The sequence below is a fragment of the Cynoglossus semilaevis genome, chromosome 16 (assembly GCF_000523025.1).
Source record: "Cynoglossus semilaevis isolate Cse_v1.0 chromosome 16, Cse_v1.0, whole genome shotgun sequence".
Lineage (NCBI taxonomy): Eukaryota > Metazoa > Chordata > Actinopteri > Pleuronectiformes > Cynoglossidae > Cynoglossus > Cynoglossus semilaevis.
Window position 1 is genome coordinate 15090484 of NC_024322.1, and position 11465 is coordinate 15101948.

General features: G+C 41.4%; 2 protein-coding genes across 2 annotated transcripts in view; both read right to left on the reverse strand.

The window, feature by feature from the left end:
* gmppaa (GDP-mannose pyrophosphorylase Aa) overlaps positions 1 to 4138 on the reverse strand; it is a 9851-nt gene extending 5713 nt beyond the window's left edge. The window contains exons 1-6 of the mRNA XM_008328891.3: positions 3999 to 4138; positions 3006 to 3103; positions 2818 to 2921; positions 1845 to 2037; positions 1327 to 1386; positions 1120 to 1250 (exon numbers count right to left, since the gene is read on the reverse strand). Coding sequence (XP_008327113.1) covers positions 1120 to 1250; positions 1327 to 1386; positions 1845 to 2037; positions 2818 to 2921; positions 3006 to 3103; positions 3999 to 4038 — 626 coding nt within the window. The 5' untranslated portion in view covers positions 4039 to 4138. The remainder of the gene's footprint in view (positions 1 to 1119; positions 1251 to 1326; positions 1387 to 1844; positions 2038 to 2817; positions 2922 to 3005; positions 3104 to 3998) is intronic.
* Positions 4139 to 4926: 788 nt separating this feature from the next.
* On the reverse strand, positions 4927 to 10855 carry pnkd (PNKD metallo-beta-lactamase domain containing). Its single transcript, XM_008328892.3, has 9 exons — positions 10676 to 10855; positions 9975 to 10090; positions 9696 to 9808; positions 9377 to 9435; positions 9191 to 9283; positions 8258 to 8421; positions 7757 to 7843; positions 7486 to 7601; positions 4927 to 6593 (listed from the first exon to the last, which is right to left on the reverse strand). Exons 1-9 carry the CDS (start codon positions 10828 to 10830, stop codon positions 6420 to 6422), a joined length of 1077 nt encoding a protein of 358 aa, XP_008327114.1. The 5' UTR covers positions 10831 to 10855; the 3' UTR covers positions 4927 to 6419.
* Positions 10856 to 11465: the final 610 nt, after the last annotated feature.

The window sequence follows — 11465 nt, forward strand, 5'->3', positions numbered from 1 at the left end:
TGTTCTGACGTTCTGAGGTTCTGATGTTCTGAGGTTCAGAGGTTCTGAGGTTCTGATGTTCGGAGATTCTGAGGTTCTGATGTTCTGACGTTCTGATGTTCTGATGTTCTGAGGTTCTGATGTTCAGATGTTCTGACGTTCTGAGGTTCTGATGTTCTGAGGTTCAGAGGTTCTGATGTTGTGAGGTTCTGAGGTTCTGATGTTCTGAGATTCTGAGGTTCTGAGGTTCTGAGGTTCAGAGGTTCTGAGGTTCTGATGTTCAGATGTTCTGACGTTCTGAGGTTCTGATGTTCTGAGGTTCTGAGGTTCTGATGTTCAGATGTTCTGACGTTCTGAGGTTCTGATGTTCTGAGGTTCTGAGGTTCTGAGGTTCTGACGTTCTGAGGTTCTGATGTTCTGAGGTTCTGATGTTCAGATGTTCTGACGTTCTGAGGTTCTGATGTTCTGAGGTTCAGAGGTTCTGAGGTTCTGATGTTCTGAGGTTCAGAGGTTCTGAGGTTCTGAGGTTCTGAGGTTCTGAGGTTCTGATGTTCAGATGTTCTGACGTTCTGAGGTTCTGATGTTCTGAGGTTCAGAGGTTCTGAGGTTCTGATGTTCAGAGATTCTGAGGTTCTGATGTTCTGAGGTTCTGAGGTTTTGATGACGACACACATAGCTCCATTCTTTCTATTTTAAATGTGTGTCTTAATTTTCTCTCACACTAGTGAACCTGTGACCTGCTGCCTGTAAGGCAACAACACTCACCGTCCTCCACCATGTTGTCATAAATACATTTTTAAATAGTCATTTGTATTTGAAGGACAGAGAAACTCCCAGAAAACTACTGTTAACTACTAATTCATCTTCACAGCCAGAACCCACAGAGCGAACCGTAGCATCCAACACCATCCAACACAATCCAACACAATCCTAATCCTAATCCTTTCCACAGCCAAACACAAACACTAAGTGCACTATTGCCACACGTGCAGCCCCACAGCACCAACTTACCCATCGTACGGATATCTGGTGAGTGTGTGAGAAAGGAAGAGAAAAGGACGGGAGAAGAATAAATGAAGAAGGCAGAGAAGTGGATCCAACGGTATCAACATGCACAGGTTGAGAACCCGTCAGACTCACAGTGACATTTCCTGTTGGTTCTTCTGGAAGACTGCACCAATGTGCTGGAAGATGTCCTGGTTCAGGAGGTATATACCACAGTTGATGATGTCACTGACAAAAGTGCTGGGCTTTTCCACGTAATGCAGGACCTGAAAAGAGAGGCAGCGGTTGAAAAGAGAGCAATTCAACATCGTTGACCAATGAAAAAAGAGGAAACTTCCACACCTCGTTCGTCTCCTCATTTTCAACAATGCAGCCGTAGTTCAGGGATTGTTTGCGGTTGGCCTGATGAGAAAAAACAATGTTTTAGCAACTGAAAAACTCTACACACAGAAAGGACATGATTAAGTCCATTACTGCAATATTCTCCCCTGAATACACAGTAAACCAGGAATATCAACGCAGTATTTCCCAACCTTTGTTTCACACATTGTTTTTGTAGTGAAACAAAATGATCTTCCAGTTCCTCAGTGTACACACTGGGCCTGTTTAGATGAACACAACAGTGACTGATACTCACAGGAATTGAAGAAAGACACAAACATAGATCTTTCAATGTCTCTCTCTGTTTTTTTTTCTTCTTCATTGCAATCTGCTGCCACCCAGTGGACGTATCTCATTGTTCATGTGTGTGTCACTGTATAGTCTTCGCACCAGTTCAACAGTTAACACCTAATGACCTGATGTGTCATGTGACACAGGACCAGTTACTGTTACTAACCTAACAGCTCCACAGAACTTACTGTCGTGGCCAGGAGAACAAAGCTGTTCGGTTCCCCGTGTTCCTTCTGAAAACTGAGCATCTCCGTCAGGGGGAAGGCGGACGACACATCAGCGTTCATAACAAAGAAAGCCTCAGGATTGCCAGAAACAATCTGGTCTCTGAAGTGATAGATCCCTCCACCTGTGCCCAGGGCGGAGTACTCCTGTAAGTACCTGCAGCGGAGCCAGAGAGAAGACACACCACAGCAGTTGGAAAACCATCATCAGGTCACCGGGGGTCAGCCTTCCTGCTGGGGGGAGGAGGTGGATTTTACTCTGCACTGGTGCACATGCTGATGTGTCCCTGGACTGGACAGTTCATCAAAACCTCTACTGCATCATACTGTACCTGAGCTGTGTGAGTAATTAAATTAAATCACTTCAAACTGACTCGTGTGTGAATTATTGTGTGAAACGTCAGCGCAGCAGGATCTGATCTGATCTGATCTGATCTGATCTGATCTGATCTGATCTGATCCACACCTCACACTGCTGTCCTTGTCAATAATGTTGTTAATCAGGATTAATTACCTCATAATTACATGATTTCTGTTTGCATTTCAACCGGCTGTACTACTGCAGTACTACTGCAGTATCTGCTCCTGTTGGCTCCCCCCCCTCCCCCCCCATGCTGTCACACCCATTTTTCCTCACTTTTTGCAGAAGTGCACAGCTGCACACACTGAGTCTGAGGCTGCTGGAGATTTCTTCTTGTCAAAAGATTTTTTTTCCTCCCCCGCTGCCAAAGTTCTGCTCAGTGTGGATCTACCTTGATTTCTGTGTGTACTGAAGAAAAACAAAGACCGTCCGTGTACTCCGAGCGTCGCTGCTGTTCTCCAGAGGTCAACGCCCAGGAAAGCAGACGCTTCTTTGTCATTTCAATATAATTCTGACTTAAATACATTCCTCTATTTCTCCTCCAGTGACAGTGTTTTTTTGGCTGGAGTTTTTTACCTGATGGAGATTTTGAACTCCTGCTGTGCGTTCATGAGGAACCTGGTCAGCTCCTCATTGGGCTGATAAAAGCCAATCAGCAGAATCTCTTTCATATTTGGAACCTGTAAGATGGATTCAGTTAGAAAGGGACCGATTGACATGGGTGCAGCGGAACAAAATAGTACTTTAGCTGCACAGACACCGACCTTGGCACATGCTTCGATGTGGTGCTGTATCATCGCCACACCAGCCACAGGAAACAAAGGTTTAGGAACTTCAAATGACAGCGGCCTGAACCGTGTGCCTTTCAAACAAATACAGATCACATTTTTTTTTTTTTTTACTTTTAACTTCAATGCATTTTTCAGAAAGACAAGAACATGTTTTAATAGGGAAGCATTGTTAGCATTATATACAATTATTGACTTTATTTTATTTTATGATATTTTCCAAAAATTAAACACCAACATGTGTGTTTTGTCAGAGTAAACGCAGACAGAAAAATAATTGTTTAAATGTAGGACTGAATTGTTGAGGACAGTGTAACAAACTGTAACTGATCATGTTTCCTGTGACGTAGAAACAAAGACAAACGTTTTCTTGTCGGTGACCATTGTTTTAGAAACAGCATCTCCACCTGAACCCACACTGTGATGTTTTATACAAGATATTGTTTGAGAAGTTGATTTAATCCAGTATTTCATATTCTTTGTGGCAGACTTGCCTTGTTCATCCAGTCTGGAGGTTGGAATAAGGCAAACACGACAGGTTCACAACAGAGAGATCAAGGAATAGTCAAACCCCAGGGGTTTTTAGACAGAACCCCCCTCCATCATTTAGATCATTATAAAGTCCGTTCTTTAATGATGCTGTGGGGACTGTGGACAGAGACCTTGGACAAATGTTTATTTGTTATTGGAGCCTGGTTTAAATAAGGATTAAGATTATAAATCCTTTCGTCATGGTGGAGGTTACAAAAGTATTCATACACTGTGTCTGTGTGTTGTCCTATAAATGACAACCTACTCAGACAAAGCGCCATGTAGTTGTGAAGTCTTAGTGTTGAATTCGACTCCTGTCCACGTCATAATACACACACGTCCACGGGTCTTCACAGCAGCGGAGCGTTAGCAACCGAGCTCACCACAAAACACACGCAGCGGTCGGTTAAAGGTGGGAATGTTGTCGTTTCCTCTCACCTTTCTGGGGGCCTCCGATCAAAATAACGGCTTTTAACATCTTGACTCGAGTTCAGAGTCCGGCAGGTAAAGAATCCGCAGCAGTTGTACTGACGTTTCGCTTCCGCCTTGTGACGCCATCCGGCTACGTTGAAAACGTAAAGTGGACTTCGACTTCCGGCAGGAATGTCGTTCAGAAACTGAGTTTGGACGTTTTTCTTAAATTGTCCTTTTGGACAGTCAGAGTTTGGACGTTTTTCTTAAATTGTCCGGTCCGTCTTCGTATCCTCAACGACACGGTATAAAATACACTGTTATTTAAGGAAAAATAAAAAGGTCTTACAAAACTAAAGACATGCTATTATTTGATATTTATATAAAATCATTTGACCAATAAACAGAAAAAAATAACTATAACAATTGTTATTTATTTCCTACTACAAATAATCATTTTTATTTTTTTTAATGCACAGTTAAAGCTTGGTTTTACATTAGACCAGTTTCATTGTAATAATAATCCTATGGTTTATTTGTTTTTCTCTATTCGTTTGTAGATCGTTTAAAACACTGCACATTCGTCAAGTTTATATATTGTTCTGGAACCTTTTACCTGTTTGTCTGGTTATTCTGGGCCGTGGAAAAGTAAAGCAACGAGGAAACGTCTCTCCACGGTCTGTTCTGAGGCTTTGTGGAGACAACAGACGTCACAGACAGCCTTAACACGGAGCCTACTTTCATGTTTCCTCATTAAAACATAACCTGAGGTAAAAAGGCCTAACACGTAGCAATGTTTGTAAATCAAATACATGCAAATAAGATGCAAATCAGCATCAAACCAACAGTAAAGTCTCAGTCAAAGCTCACTAGGGAACACGCGACTGCAGCACCAGCTCCTGCAGGAGCAACAGACAAACGTGGATTCACTTATAAATACTGCAGAGTTCAAAGGTTCAGTGGGAGAAAAACTTAACATTCATTTGGTTTTATTGAAAAGAGACACAGGAAACATCGAGAAGCAGAAAATGTTGACGACAGTGTAAAAGGTTGTTGTTGTTGTTGTCACCGTACATCCAACAGTTATTAATGTGTCAGTGTGAAAACATTATTAATGTGAGAATTATAACAAAACGACCATCATTTAAAAACAGAAATCAATGACAGTTCAATTCAGTCACATTTACTTCATTACAAACAACAGCGTTTCATAAAGCGTGTAGTACATGTAGTTCATGTAGTACATGTACTACGTGTAGTTGGTGTAGTACATGTAGTTGGTGTAGTACAGGTACAAACGTCCGCAGTAACAAACAGTTCTACATGTGCAGTTACTTCAACAACTCCATGATTGTTGTTTTGGCAGAACTCACAGGTTAAATCAACAAGTTCACAGGAAAACAAAGGAGGTTTGTGGTAAACACAGAAAACAACCTGCTGATACCACGTGTTCACAATGGAAATACAACTTTATATGATTGTTGTGCTGGATTCAATGTTGTGTCAAATATTATTGTTATCTCTTATATTATTTTATCAATGACCCTTTTATAATCTATTTATATTTATTAGTATTTTTAAATATTTCAAAATAATTTCAGCTGACTATGAATAGTCACCAATTTCTATCACTTTGACAGAAGTTAAAATAGAATCGTTCAGTTGTGTCTGAGAAAAAATTTAACTAAATTTTAAGATTTACCATCAAGTTTCCAAAGAGTCTGTAAAGAGAGACGGGGTCATGACCTGTGTCCCTTCAACAACACATTATTATTATTATTATGTTTATTGGTGTCACAGATGTGATTTCCCTTCAGTCGTATTATTGCTGTTTATTAAGACGTTTTTAAAGTCCAGAGCAGCTGTCAGTGGCTGAAGGATTAAAAATGATGGAATGATGATTCAAAAACAGACCAATGAGCCGTCCTTCTGAAACGTCCACACGTGGTTGACAGAAAAAGACGGTTAAATCACTGTGTCTTTACAACCATCACCCTTTTGTGTCTGACAACGTGCAGATTCACTGGAGTTCTAGAACAAACCTGACTCCTTCATTTAGACGCCGTCAAATTTTGAGTTTTGCTTTTATTATTATTAATAATTCCATCATTCAGATTAGTCACAAATAAACACAGGTTTGAAACCCACACACATACCTGCTGTTATTAGTCTTTCTGTTCCCCCAAAATACAGACTTTTCTGTCATTTTATCATGATTAAAATTAATCATGATTAATGATTCCACAGCAACTCTGTGACCAATGAGAGTGAACTTTGACACCCCCACTGGTAGGATTGAATAATGCAGGTAAAATAATACAGAACAAAGTTACTCAAAGGTGTGACTGGGCTGATGGACATTCAAAGTCTGCTTCATGAACAGTACCTCAGAGCTCCGCTCGTGTTGTCTGTGATTCTGCACCAACAGCCCGGTCAGTTTACCCAGTACTACCTCCTGTTGTAAAGGTCTTTGCGTTTCCGCAGCTCCTCCAGAACCCGGGCCCTGAACTGGATCCAGTCTTCATCCATGACCTGCTGGAGTCCCAGGGCCAGATGGAGATCAGCAGAGTGGCTGCGCAGGAATGGATTGTACTGCTTTTCCTCCCCGATGGTGGAGGGACTCTGAGAAACGAAGCACGTGTCAGTGAAGGCAACACGTTATAACATTGATGTTCAACGCCTCTCTCTAGTGGCCACAGTCACTCACATGCCACTCGTTCATTCATGCAGGGCAGCATTATGGGTAACCGGGGAATTGAGCCAAATTAACCCTTGCCGCCTGGACCTTCAGCATCTCTGCTTCAATTCAAATGATGCAGCACTTTAATGGCCGACCATAAATCACCGCTTTGCTCTCAGCTGTTTTACTCTCGACCTCATTAGTAGAGCACAGTCTCAGGTGGGAGAACGTTTTGACTAATTCAATCTTTTTAATCACCTACTAGTCTATAAGCAGCTGACAACGTTAGCAATTATGATGCCAACAACACAATTCTTTTACTTTATTTTCTCATAATAATATGGCCTTAAATTTCTTTTTTTTCTTATTATTTTTACTTTGAATAAAGAACAACAACCCTGTTCATATATTTAATTTAAGGCTGTGAAACCATTCACCTTTTAAATTAATAATCGAGACAGTTACTGTATCACTCTGACTTTCGACAGCCCTAACATCAACCAATCACGTGCACCGTGCAGACAACACATATTCAGGAAGTGAACGCAGTTCCCCTGCCTCGACACCAGACTGTACTGATGCCAGATAAACACTCATCGAAATTCTGTAAAGGTGCTTCACTCAGCGTGGAACCCCAGCTCTGCTGCAGCTGATATCATAGAGGAGGCTGAGCCGAGAGGCTAAAAGAGGAGAGCGTGTGAGAAAAGTGGGCACTCACGGCACCGACACTGTACGCTGGTGATAAGGCTCCACCTTCCCAGATGCCGGACAGCACAAATCCTTTCTGGGAGGGTGTGCTGCAGAGGCGTAACAATGGCCATATATCATTCTCACCGTGCACAGCTTTTGGCCTCGCTGCTGCAGCACCCACTGACACTTGTTTTCTCTGGCAAGGTTGCGCGGCTCAACCTCGGCAGCGAACAACAGGTTGTCCTCGGCGTACTCATGGCCTGAGGACACAGGGACACAGGGACACAGGGACACAAAAACTAAATATCAATGCTATAAAAGCTGATGTCGATTTCTGAGCTGCATACAGAGGAGACATTCTCCCACTGCCACTCATTGATCCTGGACTTGACACGTGATAAAAAGATCTTCCTACCAGGCCACAGGAGCGTCTCATCACTTAAAGAAGCCACTGTGTCCAGGGAAGAAAGCATTGTTGTAGCACTGCCTTCAAACATCCTTCCTTAAAACAAAAACAAACATGTTTAGGTTCAAACACAGCAGAAGTTCCATATGATTTCAATAAATAAATACAATTCTATCAATCATTTTTAGCATCGATTACTAGACATTTGTTTGAATTCCAGGCCAATCCTGCCTGTGAGTCTCAAGGTTGAAAAACACCGTGTTAAAACATCCTGTGCATCTTCCTTATGACTGGCAACTGGTGCATTACCGCCACCTACCGGGCTACTGGGTGTGTGCATTCAAGTTAACTACTGTGGCAGTGATTAAACTGGAAAAGATTGGATTAAATTAGTCACTTTTTGAACACATTACTTTGTCTGTAATTAAACACAACAGCTGTTTTACAGTTTGATGGTGAAAAGGTGAGACCCGTCACCAGTGACGTTCAACTCTGACGTCAGTGACTCACCACATCCTGAGAGAAACACCAGGTCGCCAGAGAACAGGCTGGGTGGGGCGTCGACGGCTTGGCTGTTCAGGAGGTAGATCATGTGACCCACTGTGTGTCCAGGAGTGAAGAGGGCTTTGAAGTGCATACGACCCACGGTGACAGAGTCCATGTGTGAGAGAGGGCTGTGATACACACACACACACACACACACACACAAGTTTAAAGTGGTTTTGAAGGGCATAAAGGAAAAAAAAACGTTTTCCATTAGAGAAAGAATAAGGCAAAAAACGTTTTCCATTAGAGAAAGAATTTCTTAATAAAAACACAGATAAAAGTGACATGATTCTGATATTTATTTAATATGACGTGAAAACACCATGAAGTCAGAGACGTTGAAGACGTTGGAGACGTTGAAGACGTCAGCAGACACGTCCTTCTTCTTGAGACGTTGGAGACGTCAGCAGACACGTCCTTCTTCTTAGTTGTCTGATGTTGTCAGAATCATTCCTCTCCTGCTGCTTACTGACAGCCTGGTGTTAACGCTGACACAGGCAGCTCTGAGTTCTCCAGTCTAGTTACATGGACCGTGTATTTAAGATTGTAGTCAAGTTTCATTTGATTATTCCTAAGGTCTTTTCCTGACTCGTCCTCCCACAGTGTGAGCTTCAACCTGACAACCTGACGTGTCAGAGCCACAACCCAAGAACCAACAGGTTTGATTTCTGAGCTTCTTTGAGTTTAAATGAGGTCGAAACTCTCTTTGTCACTACCATAACAGAAATCATATCCACCCTCCGTCACCATCACTTTGAAAGAAAGACCTGCTGTAAAAACACGTTGTTTTAAAATAGCACTCCTGGAAAATAACTGTTGCCTCGGCTGTGACTCAGCTGTGGTGAGTGATGAGAGGAGAAAAACACAGAGTGTGAGGGAAAGGAAGCAAGAACTTACTGCGTGAGTCCAGGAATGTTATCAGCTGAGTTTCCATAAACTCTACATGAGCTGTAGAGTTTCTTCAGGCCTTTGTTTCCTCCACTGTGATCCCTGAAAATGGAGCAGCAGAAACTTCTAAATGATCACTTATGTTTAAACCTAACAAAAAAACCTACATTTTATAACTAACCAGAAGCCACTCACCAGTGCTTGTGTGTGCAGAGTATTGCATCCAGCATCACTGCCTCCTCCTCCAGAACAGCCTGTAATGTTTGTCAGATCCTCAGTCACCGTGTTGAACTAACACACGAGCACTCCTCATTTATTTGTTTTATTTCTGTCACTAAACACTGGTACAGACTTTGTTTCATGTGGTCTTTCACAAAGAACTTGTATGGATTTGGTGGATTTGAATGCATTTACCGTATGTTCCATAATAATTCCAATTATTATGCGAATAAAAATCTCAACGCAGATTTTAAAACGCAGACAGACTGGAGGCAAAGGAAGTAAAATAATTCACCTGAACGGTCTGAGGGTCTGCAGGATCTACAACCACGGCGACACTGGAGGTTTTGTCAATAATGAGATAGCTGTAGTTGTCGGACAGCACGGGGATGGGAATTATTTTGAGATCTGCGGACACAAAATGATCAAGTATAAACAACACACTCAGACATACAGTTCTATCACGTGCAGAGCTTTGATGTAGTCATAAACACATGAATAACATTAATTATTTATGTTTAAATGATGTTAAGTGAATGGACGATGAACAGAGTGTGCAGCCGACACCTCGTACCACTGAACTCCATGGGCTGGACCGTGGAGTGTCCAGCAGGGAACTGTTCACGAGCTTTTCTCATCTGTCTCTTGTAGTACATGTAGCCCAGCCTGGTCCTGGTGTACAGTGTGTACCTAACACACATGTCAAAGGTCAGGTCAGTGGAGAAGCACCACACACACATTCACAGAGACACAGACAGACAGAGTACAGGGTGAACACTCATCAGGACTGGTCACGTTTTAGAAGTAAAAGTCTTTCAGGTTCTAATTCTGGAACGTGTGAACAATTATATAAAAACAAAATTAAGACTTAGTTTATAGAGAAACTGAGATTTATTTGTTTCATGATAGTGAAAATATATAATTAAACAAAGTATATAGAGAAGATATAAAAATATTTATTTTAACCAAAAAATAGCTGTCCTAAAACAACATCGCCCAACAAGAGGTAAATATATATATTTATATATATATATATATACGTACTGTATATGTATGTATATATGTGTGTGTGTGTGTGTGTATATATGTATGTATGTATATATGCCGAACAAAAACAAATCTAGTTTAAGGAAACGTCACGGACTAAGACGAACAGCTCCACATATCATGTTGAACGTGAGGCAGATGAGTGAGAAGATCCTCAAAGATTATAAAGGGCTAGTTGTTGCTAAACTACATCGACGACAGCATTTCTAAATATCGAATTGAACTCACGCGATTCGGAACAACGGCTTTTCCGTGCGCGCCATTATCTTAGTGAAGAATTGTCTCCAAAACCCTTGCGCAAACCGTCTGTAACGAAAGAACAAACATAAAAAACACAAGAAGGATGCGGCAGCCACAAACATTATCCAGTTCTGAGGCACCATGGCCTCTAAACTGTACGTGACGACGTGATGACGTTTAACTAGACGTAACAACACCGGAAATGAGGCGGAAAAATGTTTGACATATCTTTATTTTATGGTTTTAGCCCAACATTCAGAACATATTTTTGACTGTATGATACATTCTTTACCATGTGAATTTACAACATTAGATATAAATACACTATTATTTTTAATATAGAATTTCAGAAACCACAGTAGGAAACTGTCGAAGAAGCCTTCGTTGTAATCTTAATTAAGGTATTCATTATTAATTATTCCTGAAACATCAGGCTAATTTAATTCTTAAATAATCCACCAAACAAAAAGCACTAATCTATGACACAAACAGGGAGAATATAAACACCAACAGTTGTGTAAGATTACTAAATAATTGTGCTTTCCCACAGCTAGTTTCCTAGACACTGACAGTGTACATTTCAGAGAGCAGATCCTATTACAACATGACACCCACCTGTGTGGATGCAAACCTCCAAGGAGACGGGACTGAAGGGCACGGAGCTCCACAAGGTGAGGACGATATCAACTTTTTATTTTCTATATTTCAGAGTTCTGCAGTAGAACCAAGAAAAAAGATCAGCACACTAACTATAGTGATCATTTGTTAAAATGTGGCT